Source organism: Microtus pennsylvanicus, chromosome 6 (assembly GCF_037038515.1).
Source record: "Microtus pennsylvanicus isolate mMicPen1 chromosome 6, mMicPen1.hap1, whole genome shotgun sequence".
In the NCBI taxonomy this organism is placed as follows: Eukaryota; Metazoa; Chordata; class Mammalia; order Rodentia; family Cricetidae; genus Microtus; species Microtus pennsylvanicus.
In genome coordinates this window covers 107,538,597-107,552,911 of record NC_134584.1, presented here as the reverse complement: position 1 = coordinate 107,552,911, position 14,315 = coordinate 107,538,597, and the positions used below count along the sequence as shown (strand labels likewise).

The 14,315-nt window shown below is 46.2% G+C and overlaps 1 protein-coding gene and 1 long non-coding RNA gene across 2 annotated transcripts; both read left to right on the top strand.

Annotated features, from left to right (window-relative positions):
• Nucleotides 1–1,464: 1,464 nt before the first annotated feature.
• Gabarapl2 (GABA type A receptor associated protein like 2) lies at nucleotides 1,465–14,053 on the top strand. The gene is made up of 4 exons (XM_075977271.1): nucleotides 1,465–1,623; nucleotides 1,926–1,981; nucleotides 3,262–3,434; nucleotides 13,447–14,053. Exons 1-4 carry the CDS (start codon nucleotides 1,590–1,592, stop codon nucleotides 13,535–13,537), a joined length of 354 nt encoding a protein of 117 aa, XP_075833386.1. The 5' UTR covers nucleotides 1,465–1,589; the 3' UTR covers nucleotides 13,538–14,053.
• On the top strand, nucleotides 5,944–7,087 carry LOC142852451 (uncharacterized). The gene is made up of 2 exons (XR_012910965.1): nucleotides 5,944–6,901; nucleotides 7,000–7,087. It is a non-coding gene; the product is annotated as an uncharacterized LOC142852451 (long non-coding RNA).
• Nucleotides 14,054–14,315: the final 262 nt, after the last annotated feature.

Below are 14,315 nucleotides of genomic sequence, written 5' to 3'. Positions count from 1 at the left end.
TCACCTGTCATTTAGTTTTTCTTTTTTTCTTTTTTTCTTTTTTTTTTTTTTTTTGGTTTTTCGAGACAGGGTTTCTCTGTGGCTTTGGAGCCTGTCCTGGAACTAGCTCTGTAGACCAGGCTGGTCTCGAACTCACAGAGATCCGCCTGCCTCTGCCTCCCGAGTGCTGGGATTAAAGGCGTGCGCCACCACCGCCCGGCCTGTCATTTAGTTTTTCGTCTTTTCCCATGAGAACACAAACTTTGCCACAGCATGGGTGGGGGCTCATGGATTTCTCCCGGTTTCCAGAACAGAATTCCTGTGTGCCACATTGATGCCCAAGTGTAATATTGAGAATTTTCAAATTATATTTATATATTTATTTTAAAAAAATATATTTTTTCATGCATTTGGGTGTGTGTATGTACAGAGGCATGCCACGGTGCACACATTGAGGCCAGAGGATAGCCTTTGGAAGTAGCTGCTCTTCTTCCACCACTTGCGTTCAAGGGTTTGAACTCATGTTCTCGGGCTTGGCAGCAAGCACCTTTTCCTGTTGGGCTGTCTCACCCCTGACTCCAATGTAAAGCAACAAAATACTTTCAGAATGAAGCTGCAGTCATAGCATCCGTCAGGAATTTCAACTGTAGGAAATGACGGATGACAGCATCAGACACAGGCTTGACAGATGCAGCAGAATCACAAGCACGTGTTCAGGTGCCCAATTAACTGCATATTCGTGTTACATGGTCACGGGTGCATAAACAGATGGTGACCCAGAGCGGGCCGCTCCAATGACTCCACTGAGACTCAGCTAAGGGTGAACCTCAAGGCTTAAGGCTAAGCAGGTGACACCAGCGGCTCAGGCTGTGATTACCGAGCCACTCCCACGGCCCGCTCCACGGCCTCGGCTGTCTCACGACCAGGGGAATACTCCGCTCGCCAGGCACACTTAGCCTCTGACAGCTTCCGATAAAGGATCTCTTTGGTCGGGGATACTCCGTTGACTAAAAGCGTATCTGTGATACTTGCTCATAAATGTTTATGAATGTTTAAGTATGTAGTCACGAGTCGAGAGACATGAAATTTGTTTAAATCAAATTTTAGGTGCGGAAACGCCTAAGCTAGAACTCTAGGTTGTCACCAGTACGCATCGCTACACAGTGCTTAGAACTGGTTATCCCTCGATACTCAGCTTCTCGCCTTGTCACCAGACCAAACATTAATAATCATATCTTTCCAAAGCTTCAGATTTCCCCTACCAGCGCCTTTATAAGCGTTCTAAGCTATGTGCCATAACCCGTCCGTCACGCACAATTCCCAGACCCCATTCCAGTCGCTCACAGACTGCTCAGCCACCTACGTCAGCCGCCATTCACAGGAGAGCCCCTTGGGAGTCTCCTTCTAGGCTCCGCCCCTCACGTAAGTTCATGCCCCTGGTGCATTTACCGGGCGCGCCGGAAGCCCCGCCCCGGGTGGTTGCCAGGCTCCGACTGCCGGAAGTCCCGCCTGCCGAGTAGTCGTCGCTGCCGTCGCCGCCTCCGTTGTTGTTGTGGTCTCTTCTCCGACGTCCGCGGCTCAGAGAGCCGGCCCCGTGGTCTCCCGCCGCCATGAAGTGGATGTTTAAGGAGGACCACTCTCTGGGTAAGCGCGGTCGGCCTGGCCGGGCTCCGGGTCGCGGCCCCTCCCCCACTCGCGCCACCCTGCCGGTCAGCTGGGTCGCCAAGGCCCCGCCAGCCTGGGCGCCTCCCTCGGACCCCTGTAGCCCTCCGGGGATCTTGCTGGAAATCCGTGAGGGGGGCCGCGGCCAGGGACCCGGGGGCGAGGATCGGGGCGTCCGCGCACAGGCTGCGGGCGGCGAAGGGCGGACAGGAAGATGGGGTTCCGGGAACTGGGGACGGCAGGCGGGCAGGCGCGACAATCAGTCCGGTGTACTTCTCTCGCAGAACACAGATGCGTGGAATCCGCGAAGATCAGAGCAAAGTACCCCGACCGGGTTCCGGTGAGTGTGGACTCCTCGTCCTCGCACCCTTCTGTCACCCTTAAAGTCATGGAGTGGTGTCGGGCGGGTGCGCTGGGCCATGCAACAGTTGATAAATTAAGGTCTCAAAGTGGAGCCAGAGATTGGACCGGCTGGGCTGAGGCCGGCCCAAGCCTGGGGCGCAAGAGGCTGGTGCTGTTCAGGGGCATCAGTGCTGAATCTTCCGATCTAGGGCAGCAAGCTGCTTGCAGCCTCTAGGCTCCCTCGCCAATTATGTAAGGAACCGTGTTCTAGGACAGGGCAACAGGTCACTTCCACTTTGGGGAATGGTGGGGGACGGAGACTGTCACTTGGTCTTGGATAGGGTACCATAGTCTCAGGGCATTCGTCTTTAACTTTGAGCCATTAACTTGTAGTTTCTTTTCACCCTGGTTGTGCCATCCTTGCTTGACCAATAAATCTGAAATGCCACCTTTGTCTTTAGTCAATAATAAGTATATACTATATTGCTGCCATAGTTGGGGAGATGGTTTCTGATGTCATTATTGATTTTTGAAGTACATAAAGTCTTATTGTTGTAGCTCTTTGCTTGTAAACAGTTCCTTTGAGGAAAGAATTAGGAGGGCAGATGTTAGCCTGTTTAAAGAGAAGCAACAGACCTGAAGAAAACCTTGGCTCCTGGGTGGCTGGGTATGTAGAGCATTGCCATTAGTTTGTCCATTCTTCTTTCCACTGCTGCTTGGGATCTTAATTCTCTAGGAGTGTGGATCTGTTCAGGGATCCCGGCCTAAGAGACTACAGGTGAAACTCTGGCCAGATACTATTTCATCTGCCTAGATAAAATGTTAGAAAGGTAGATGGTGGAGGTGGTGTTGTACACCTTTAATCCCAGCGCTCGGGGGGCAGAGACAGGAGTATCTCTTAATTGGTCAGTTAGAAAGTTTTGTAGCTGTGTTTCTCTTATAGGTGCTGAGATCAGAGATGAGAGATGCAACTGACCCTTTAAAGATAATATTTTGATCAGTTCTGGACCTCCAGAGTGTGGCTTCCTAAGACACAGGTGCATCTACTTGCGCTGTGCATTTTCCCACACTGTGTTCATCATACTGTGAGGGCAGAGCTGTATGTTAGGTAGTTCGGTCCTGTGCTTATGTGCACTTCTGTGCCTTTTCCCACCCCCTCCTTCTCCTCTCATCTGTTTACAGCGCTGGGAATCAAGTCAGGCCTATGTGCATGGCAGGCATGTGCTCCTCTTTTGCTGAAGTACAACCTCCCCTGCTGACATCTCTTGACTTTTCCAGGTGATCGTGGAAAAAGTCTCAGGCTCTCAGATTGTTGACATTGACAAAAGGAAGTACTTGGTTCCTTCTGACATCACCGTGGCTCAGTTCATGTGGATCATCAGGAAAAGGATTCAGCTTCCTTCTGAGAAGGCGATCTTCCTGTTTGTGGACAAGACAGTCCCACAGTCCAGGTGAGAGGGCTGTGATGGGACTCTGGCCTAGTAATCCATTTGCTGCTTATAAAACCCAAACCTTGAGAGGTATAAAAGCTTAAGAGTTCTGACTGCAGTTCTTTGTTTTGTTTGAGACAGGTTTCTGTGTGTAGTCTTGACTGTCCCAGAATTCACTTTCTAGACCACACTGGTTTCAAATTCAGGGAGTTGCCTGTCTCTGCCTCCTTGGGATTAAAAGTGTGTGCCACCACCACCGGCCCCAATTGAAACTCTTAATTTGTGTATCAGTAGCTTCAGGGAAAAAAAAACAAACCATAGGGCACAATTATGTATGCACTCTCTTAAAACAGAGAATCTGGAGTTTATGTAATATGGATGGATCTCTGTGTGTGTAAGCCAGAGGTCAGCACTGGGTGTCTTTCTCAATTGTTTCTCCACCCTGTTTATTTACTTTTATAGACTAATGCTTGTTTTTCTTTTTATTCACTTATTAAAAATTGTGTGTACATATGCATGCGGGTGGCACAGTGCATGTATGGAAGTGAGGACAACTTTGGAGTTGATTCTCCTCTTCTATTATTGGCACTGAGGTTGTAAGGTCCAGCATCTATTGTGAGACAGACTCCCCCTGAACCTGGAACTCACTGATCTATACTCAGGTCTTCATGCTCACACAGCAAGCACTTTACTGAGTCTTCTGCCCAGCCACCAGGTCTGGACTTGAAAATGCACCTGTTGTAGCCCTCAGAAACTGACTAAGATAATGTTGGCCCCTGGCCTCTACATATGCACAAACATATCTTATACCCTAAATAAATTATCCTCGGAAACTTTTTTTTTTGTTGTTGTTGTTTTTTTTGAGACAGGGTTTCTCTGTAGCTATGGAGCTATGGAGCCTGTCCTGGAACTAGCTCTTGTAGAACAGGCTGGCCTCACAGAGATCCGCCTGCCTCCGCCTACCGAGTGCTGGGATTAAAGGCGTGCGCCACCACCGCCGGGCATTCCTCAGAAATTCTTTTTTTAAAGGTTTGTTTGTTCGTTTGTTTATTTATTTATTTATTAATTATGTACACAGTGTTCAGTCTCCATGCCTGCGGGCCAGAAGAGGGCACCAGATCTCATTATAGATGGTTGTGAGCCATCATGAGGTTGCTGAGAATTGAACTCAGAACCTCTGGAAGAGCAGTCAGTGCTCTTAACCGCTGAGCCATCTCTCCAGCCCTCCTCAGAAATTCTTAAAAACAGTCCAGAACTTTCCTGGGCTTGAACCATAAGTAGAACTGAGGCCTGCAGTGAGGTTTTCTGTCTCAGAAAGAAAGAAAAGAAGGTGGAAGGGAGGAAGGAAAGAAGGAGGAAAAGAAAGTTAGTGCCAGAAGAGGCCTAAGCCAAATTTTAGACCCATCAGAGGTGAAAAGCTCTGGCTATTGTTCTCTAGGTCTGATTCCTTCTTATCTCTACCACCTATTTGTGGTGTCTGGTGAGAGGCAGTAGAGGAGAACACAGGAAGCTTCTCTAAAGCCAGTATTTGCCTGAAGAGATAGATAGGAGAAAGGCCAGTGCCTGCCTACTGGGTGCTACTGGTCTGTTAATACCTATAGCTCTGCAGGTCTTATCATTCATGAGACCCTCTTACCTAGCCTTCCTTCACAGGCTTTTGGGTAGTGTTTTGTCAGGTGTGCACTTTACCAAGGGAGGAAGCCAGGCTTCTGTGGGGTCCCTCTTGACTCCCCTTCAGGTAATAGAGGAGCTTTGAGTACAGCACCTTGGTGATTTCTTTTCTCCTGCCTGGAGACGGTAGCTTACTGGGGGGAAGTCAGAGTAGGATCGATGGCACTGGGTTTGTTTTCCTTAGTGCTGATGCTCTGGTACCGTCTGAGTGGTGGTGGTCCAGTTCCTTGTCTTGCTGGCATGTGCTCTACTGCTTAGCCACATCTCAGCTCCTTCCCGTTACTTCTGTCTGACATTAAGGTTTCTCTGATGGCTCCATAGCATCTAGCCATTACAATAGCTGATAGATCTCATTACCCGTTTCCTTCCTGTTGTCCCTGAAGTATAAATTGAGTTGAAAGTGGAAAGTGGTTCTCATGCATCAGAGGCTGCTTCAGAGCCATTTTCTCTCCAAGTGCTTTCTGAACAGTAAACAAGCTTTCATTTATCCCATTTGCCTTTTCTAGTCTGGTAATACTCTACCCTAAAGCAGATTATATTTGAGCGGAGTTAGGACTTTAGGACTGAGTGAGTGGAAGTCCACACGTCAAATCCTGACTCTTCAGTATAAAGAGAACACCAAGGCCCTTAGTGCTTAAGGTCCAAGTTAATGACTTCTTGCCCTACACTTAACTGCAGGCCAATTTGTATTCATTTGGGAATTTTATTAAAAATGTAAAAATGCAGCCGGGCGGTGGTGGCGCACGCCTTTAATCCCAGCACTCGAGAGGCAGAGGCAGGCAGATCTCTGAGTTGAGACCAGCCTGGTCTACAAGAGCTAGTTCCAGGACAGGCTCCAAAACCACAGAGAAACCCTGTCTAGAAAAACCAAAAAAAAAAAAAAAAACCAACAACAACAACAACAAAAAAACTACCTTTGGAGCTGGAGAGATGGCTCAGAGGTTAAGAGCATTGCCTGCTCTTCCAAAGGTTCTGAGTTCAATTCCCGGCAACCACATGGTGGCTCACAACCATCTGTAATGAGGTCTGGTGCCCTCTTCTGGCCTGCAGACATACACACAGACAGAATATTGTATACATAATAAATTAAATAAATAAATGTAAAAATATATTTATTGATGGGTGGTGGTGGCATATACAGGCTGATCTCTTGAGTTCAAGGACAGCCTTGTTTACACAGTGAATTCCAGGTTAGCCAGAGCTACGCAGAAAGATCCCCTTTTAAACAATAAAAAGGATTTAGAGCTGGCTAGGGGCAGTGGCCAGCCCTTTGGCCAGCCCTTTTATCACAGCACTCCCGGAGGCAGAGGCAGCAATCTCTGAGGTCATGACCAACCTGTTCTACAGAGTGAGTTCCAGGACAGCCAGGATGGTTGCACAGAGAAACCTTCTCTTGAAACAAAACAACAAACAAACAAAACCGCAAAATGTATTTGTTGTCAAGTTTGGGATGATATACATTGTAATTCCAGCTGCTGGCAGGAGGAGGCTGTTTGAGGGAATACATACAGTAAGACCCTGTCTCCAACAGAAATCAAAACCAAAACCCAATTTGTTTAAAAACAAGAGGCATGTGACATCATCAGACCCATGCAGATGTAAATACCTACTTACCACAGCCCAGAGCACCAGGGTCTCTTTCCTAAAGCTGGTGCTGACTCAGCTTCACTGTCTCCTCAAAGTCAATTTAGCAGACTCTTTTCAGCTTTTTCCAGACTCCTTACAGAAACCTGGAGCCTCCTTTAACCTTCTTCCGGGGCCTGCAGCTTGCAGAGGGAGTGGGAAATGAACGTAGAGAGTGAGTTCCAGCTTTCCCTGTTCATAACTGACAGTGCTGCCTGAGTTTGAACAGGGTATGCTGGTTATGTCAGCTGAACCCAGGTGATAGCATGCAGAGTACAGGGTTAGTAGCAAGTACAGGTGCTGGGTGTGCACAGAGGCAAGCCCCTAAGAGTTTTATTTCCTTCTTTTTTGAGTTTCTCTTTCTTAAAAAAAAAAGAAAAGGCGGTGGGATCTGGGTCTTAGCTGCCTTTTTCTTTCCTGGGTTTTTTGTTTGTTTGCTTGAGACAAGGTCTCTCTGCACAGCTTTTGTTGTACTAGAACTCACCCTGTAGACCAGGCTGACTTTGAATTCAGACATCCACCTGCCTCTGCCTCCACATCAGGCCTCAACTGCCTTTTTCTTGTAGTATTAGAAAGTTGAATTCTCTGCCTAAGTGCTTATATCAAGAATCTGGCTCAGCCGGGAAGTGGTGGTGCACACCTTTAATCCCAGTACCTGGGAGGAAGTGGAAGGCAGATCTCTGTGAGTTCAAGGCCAGCCTGGTCCACAGAGTGAGTTTCAGGACAGTTGGGGCTGCACAGAGAAACCCTGTCTCAAAAAACAAACAAAAGAATCAGGTTCAACACAGAAGAGGAACTACCCCTTGCTGTAGACAGAACTAGAAAGACATTGGTATAAAACTTTCCCAGTCATGGTAGTAGAGGGAAACCCAAGTCTGGTAATAGTCTTTGTTCTTTGTTTAGAGCACAGACATGAATGTTCTTTTTTTTTGAGACAAGGTTTCTTTTTAGCTTTGGGGCCTCTCTTGGAACTAGCTCTTGGAGACCAGGTTGACCTTGAATTCACAGAGATCTGCCTGCCTCTGCCTCCTGAGTGCTGGGATTCAAGGCTCTTTTGCCACTACTGCCCAGCTGAGGAGAATATTCTTAGTACCCTGTTTAATACAGAAGCAGAAATCTGGGTGTGGTGCTGTGCATTTTTAACCCCAGCACCTGAGACAGGCAGGCAGATAGCTGAGTTCAAAGCCAGCCTGACCTACACAGTAAATTCCAGGACAGCCAAGGCTACACAGAGAAACTCTGTGTCAAAAAAAAAACAAAAAACAAAAAAACCAAATAAGAATGTTGAATAAATACTTCCAACATGTTGACAGTTTGGCCTGGAGGAACCAGGTGCCCTGGAGGTTGGTGGTTGGCTGGTTTCCTCTCTGTCTGAAAGAGGTCTCAAAAGGATTGTGAGATGTTTTAGAGCCCATCTTTTGTAGAGAAGTGTACTTAAACTAAAACAATTTTGATCATTTCTGGGTAAGTACTTCTTTCAGAAATGGCTATTGGTCTGGTGAAGATAGCTCAAGCTGGTAAAGGTGCTTGCCACCAAGCTTGATGCACTGAGTTTGATCTCTGGAACCCACATGATAGAAGGAGAGAAATGAGTCCTGTGGGTTGTCCAATGACAATTTTTTGTTTTAAAGAAAAGGTGTGCTTTAGTAATGGCAGAAGATTGTGCAAGAGGGACATCTGATGGGAAGGAGTAGTCAGCTCTGTTTTGACAATCAGTGCCTTTCTGGCTCCTCAGCGGTGTGGTCATTGTCTCCGACCTCCTGCCACTGTGCCGAGAGACAGGGAAGCACAGGAGCTGTGCAGCAGATGGCTGACCAGGTGTTCATCACTCCAGCCCAGTTATGACTCAGTACCTCTATGCCCTGCCTTTGGTTGAGAGTTGAAGGCAATTCCACTGGGGTTGGGCGCCCACATGAGCCCTAGGTCAGCCTTCCCCCCCCCCAGTGCAAAGGGCTATCGAGAAGCAGAAAGTGAATGTTTGCCTTGGGTTCTCATAGCTAATCTGAGACCTGGTTCTTACTAGGACTTGACTTTACCCTTGGTCAGTTCCTGCCTAGAAGAAATAACTGCCTGGATCTGTGATCCGGATGGAGGCCTGGGAGCAGCCTCTAGGGAGCAGCTGCGGCTCACTTACTCAGCACCGAGGACTCTGCCTCACCATAGATTGACTCCATGCTCTGCCGTTCTTTACTAGTCAGAACCAAGCGGTCAGCAGGCGGCAGTGCCCCTCAGAAAAATTCTTTCTAGGTGCCTTCATATAGTACTGGACACTACGGCACTAAAGACTGTGGGCATCTTCTACAGAAACCTCCCAGCAGCTTAGGTAGGGAGCCTCGGAATTGTGGTCTGTTTACAGGTTGGGCAGCTTGCCTGTCAGCTATGTTAGAACTGCCTCTGCTTTAGGACTCCTGACCTGCTGACAGGGCCTGCTCAGATCTGGTGCTAAGGCCTTGGTTTTAAGAGGGAAGCTCATCTGCCCTGAGGTTTGTAGAGCATGTCCTAAACTGACATATGCCTGCCTGTGCTTCATTTGAGTAAACTTTCAGTGGAATGTCTGTTAGTATATGTGTGAGAAGCATTGTTCTCAGGAAGATCCTTGCCAAAGGTACAATCTAATGCTAGGTCACTGGGACAAGCCTACCTGTGTGTTCACTTGGAGGCGGTACAGGTTGGAGAGAAGAATGTTTTCTGGTTTTGTGGATAAATCATTTGTTTCTCCATGAATTAGTTTTTATTCCTTTGGATTATGGGTTGCAATAGTACTACTTCAGGTTGTTGTGAGAATAAAAAGTTACTATGTGTATATATTTAGAAAAGAGCTTAGAGTGTTAGGATAGGAAAGATTTTTATTGTCAACTTCTATAGCTACTTGGGCACTGTTAAACAAATTAATGAACTCAGTGTTTACTTAAGACAGTGGAACTGGTCGGGCAGTGGTGGTGCACGCCTGTAATCCCAGCACTCTGAGTTCAAGGCCAGCCTGGTCTACAGAGTGAGTTCTAGGATTGGCACCAAAGCTACAGAAAAATCCTGGTTTCCCAAAACAAACAAACAAACAAACAAACAAAGACATCGAGCTGAGCTGCTGGGGAGATGGCTTTAGTGCTGAAGAGCAGCTTCTCGGCTCTTACCTGTTGGGAACTTCAGTTCCAGGGCTGCCTTCTGTCTTCTGTTATCATCAGGCACTTCCATACACAGATATACATGCAAGAAACACACACACACACACACACAAAAGTAAAATTTTTTTTTAATGTAAATTTTTAGAAAGCAAAGAGAAGCAGTGGAACACAAGCCATGTACTCACGGCCTCTACCCCGTTAGAGGTCAGGACTGAGTCCCAGGCCATTCTGGGCCTAGACAACAGCTGTTCCAGTGCTGCTCATGGTTCACTGTGAACAGCTGTGGAGTCTGAGTAGACCGAGGAGTGGTTCATGAAGCTCTTTGGTGTTTGTAGTTGAGCAGTGGGGTTCAGAATTGCTGTATTAGTACTTCTAACCCGCTGGGAAAGTGGAACCAAGGAAGTGCTGAGCTGAGCACTATAAGCTCCTGCCATTACACCCATTTGGTAATGACAGTGGGGAGATGTGAGAACAGGCTTCTTCAAGGGCGCCCTGACCTGGACCAAGGACAGGCCTGTGTACTGTAGCAGTGTTTTCAGTTTGGAGGCTCAGCTGTATAGCCGAGTCCTGCTACCTGCTGGCTTTTCGCTCATTTTTGACTCATAACCTCACTTCTTAATCAGAAGAGAACTCTCTACACCCCCAGAAGACAGACGCCTTTGTTCTTAATATGGCCACACACAGACTCATCTTCAGCATTTTAAATCATTCCTGGAGCCAGACAGTGATGGTGTGTGCCTTAAAGTCCTAGCACTCAGGAGGCAGAGGCAGGTGGACCTTTGTGAGTTCGAGGCCAGCCTGGTCTATGGAGCAAGTTCCTGGACAGCCAGGTCTACAAAGGGAAACCCTGTCGTGACTCCCATCCACCCTCCCAAAAGAAAAAGTATGCATGTGAAAACTAGAGAGGGACTATTGAGACAGAGAGATCATGAGCCAGGCTTTGAGTGAAGCGAGTAGTGGAGGTAATATGGGCAGAAGGAGGCAGTGGGGATGGAGACCCAGGGAGAAGGAGGACAGAATCAACCAAAATGTTAAGTATTTATGAGACTGCCTCAAGGAGACCTGTTACTGTGTATGCTAATTTAAAAAAATGCTTGGGTTCCACCATAAGAAATCTGACTTCATTTTGTTCGTGGAGATGCTGGTAAAGCTCTCTGGAGATCCTGAAGCAGCCCAGGATGAAAGTCAACAGAGTAGGAGCTCTCACGACCAGCTTCCTTCTATACCCTGACTTACCAGCGGAAATGCATGCAGACCTCTTGTGGGTTTTAAATACTAGTAGCTCCTTAACACTCAACAAGTTAAAAATGGGTGAAATCGCTGGGTGTGGTGTCTCACACCTTTGATCCCTGGTACCTAGGAGGATCTCTGAGTTCAAGACTGTCCTGGTCTACAAGTGACATTTCAGGACAGTCAAGACTACATAATGCTCCTTATCTCAAAAAAAAAAAAAAAAAAAAAAGGTGAAACTAACCATTTCTTTAAGGGTAAATGGAAAATTTTGTCATTTTAACATGTAACCAGACTTGTTTTATTTCTGCAATCTTGTCTTTTCACACTTAGCGCATCTCAGTTCAGATGGCACGTTTCAGGTGCTGAATAAAGATCCTGATTTGTTTTAGAAGCAGCCATATAGGGTGTTCCCACAGGTGTTTGGTTCAGCAGTGCTGTTCAGAGAAGTCTGCTTTTTTTCTTCTTGTTTGGTTTTCTAGATTTATTTAAATACAGGAAGAGTTTTATCTGCATGTGTGTATATACATGTGTATATACACACATACACATATATATTTGCACCGGTGTCTGCTGCCCACGGAGGTCAGATTCCCTTCTGGAGTTATAAATGGTTGTGAGCTGCCATGTGGGTGCTGAGAACAGAACCTGGGTCTTCTCTAAGAGCAATAGGTACTCTTAACTGCTGAGCCATCTCTCCAGCCAATCTAGAGAGTTATTTCACAATTCCAAATGGAGAGCCTCACATGGAGAACTGTTGTGATTGCAGAAGATGACAGCCTTTTTTTTTCTTTCTTTCCGAGACAAGGTTTCTCTGTAGCTTTGGTGCCTGTCCTGGAACTAGCTCTTGTAGACCAAACTGGCCTCAGACTCAGAGATCCTCCTACCTCAGCCAACTGAGTGCTGGGATTAAACACCTGCACCACCATCACCTGGCGACAGGCTTTTTCTTATTCATATTCATCCCCCACGTTATTAATAATCTACCCACACAGCCATCCACACAAAACATGCAAATGGGGCAGGAAGTGAAATGGGAAAGCAGAAACTGCCCCGTGATAAATGTGGCCTGTGTCCCATGTTTACATATTGGTCTCAGACACCAGCAGCAAAGGAGGAATCATTGCTTCACAAAATCGAGGTGCTGGATCCCTTCCTCATTTTCCCATTGCTTCTTGGTTGGCTATATACTTATTTGTTTTTGAGACAGGATTTTATATAGCCAGGCTGCCTAGAATTTGATATATAGCTAAGAGTGACCTTGAATCTGATCATCCCGTCCTCAGTGCTGGGTTTCTAAGTCTTAGCCACCATACCTAGGCTTTATGCAGTGTGGGAGGTTGAACCTATGCTGTGGGTATGCTATGCGAGCTCTCTACCAGCTAAGCCACACCCTGCTGTGTCCAGATCTAAACAACCCTTGTGACCAGGACTTGTTCTTAGATCAGCATCTCACTGCTGGTTCTGGTTGACCCACCACTTCTGATTATACTCCATCAGTATGGTCACGTGATCAGAGCTTGCTTGAGGTTGCAGTGGGTGTTACTACTCTCATTGAGACAGCTCAGTTTCCTGGCAGAGAACTAGATTAGTTCTTCACTGCAGTCTGTTTCACAGCATAGGGAAGGCTGATTTTCCACCTACATGTTTAGTTTAAGGAATCTTATTTTTGGAGGCTTTTGGAAAGCTTCAGTAATCTTTTGTTGCATTTTATTCTTTTGCAGTAGTGGGGATCCAGTCCAGGACTTCACCCCTGCTGGACAAACACTCTATCACTCAAGTACATCCCTGGCCCAGGGAAGGTTTCTTTGGATCCCAAATACAGTGGAAACTTTGAGCATTGTGCACAAGGATCATTTTGCTCATAGTGTTGTATAGATCTCTGGGGTTTGTGGTCTGGGTGTGTTCATAGTAAGTATTCACCTGTATCTTCGACACCGAAGAAGAGAACCCAACATGTTCTTACTTCCGGGGATAGTTCTTTTGCTGTTGGTTTTGCTTATTTTGCCTATCATTGTCATCATTTAAGTCATCAGACGCCTTTGCAAGGCGTTGGCTTCTTGAAGGGCTTCAGAATGATAGGGAATGTTAGGCGCGTGCCTGCTGCTGTACCTGCATCCTGATTTGTTGTGATCTCCCACTTTGTGGTGCTGGAGATTGAATCCAGGATTGTGCTTGCTGTACCACTGAGCCACCCTCCAGCCCCATCTTCATTTTTTTCATGCTCTGTTCTTTCTCTAGAACAGACTGCAGGTCACAGCAGGTGCTTGAATTATTTTTACCTCCTAACCACCAACCACAAAGCTCTTTATCCTTAAGCCTAATTTTTCCACTCGATACCTGGACTCAATTCTCAATGATTTCTTTTTCTTTTTTTCTCTTTCAAGCCTAACTATGGGACAGCTTTACGAGAAGGAAAAAGATGAAGATGGATTCTTGTATGTGGCCTACAGCGGAGAGAACACTTTTGGCTTCTGAGGGCCAGTGCTGGGCTAGGTGCACCGTTCCTGCTTGTGTATCTTGTAAATAACTGGCTGTTTTCAGTTACTCCACCAGAGCCTCTTCACATAGACCTACTAGTGCATTTGTAACTGGATTTATTTCTTAATATATTGGAAAGTTTTGTTTCTTTAGATTAGTAAATTATCATACAGAGTTTTATTTTCAGTTTTCTTTTTGTGCATTGACCTCATGGCTATATGCTTCAAGGGACCCATCCTCTTGGAATCATATTTAATGAAGATATTTCCATAATGAAGGGAGGTAGGTGTGGCATTAAAGTGAAAAGGAGGGGTGATGCATTGTTCTGGATTATGTTCCAAGTGTTAGGTGGCTAAGTATTAAAAGCCCCCAAATGAAATCCTTAGCAATCAGAATACACTTGCTTCACTAGATTTTGCCAACTGCAAATCATGTTGGATTAAGCTAATCTGTTCTTCTTTCTGAGACTATTAAGGTAAATAATTAACAATAAAACTTCCTCTTATAAAGGCATTACAGTGTGACCATGTCCTTATTCACCTTCTTTTGGATGAGTGAGAGAAATGGTTCCTATTTGTCAGGCCTGGAGAAGGGCTTATAGGCCATGGCAGTCTAACCTAGGAGGGAATTGGTGGCTGGTATCATAAAAGGGATAATTTTTTTTCAGTGGATAATATAGTCATAAGGTTCAGATACCAGGGTTATGTAAAAAGGTATACTATAAAACTTATACTACTGTTTTCAGATCTCTGCTGCTTATGGAAAATTGACTTGT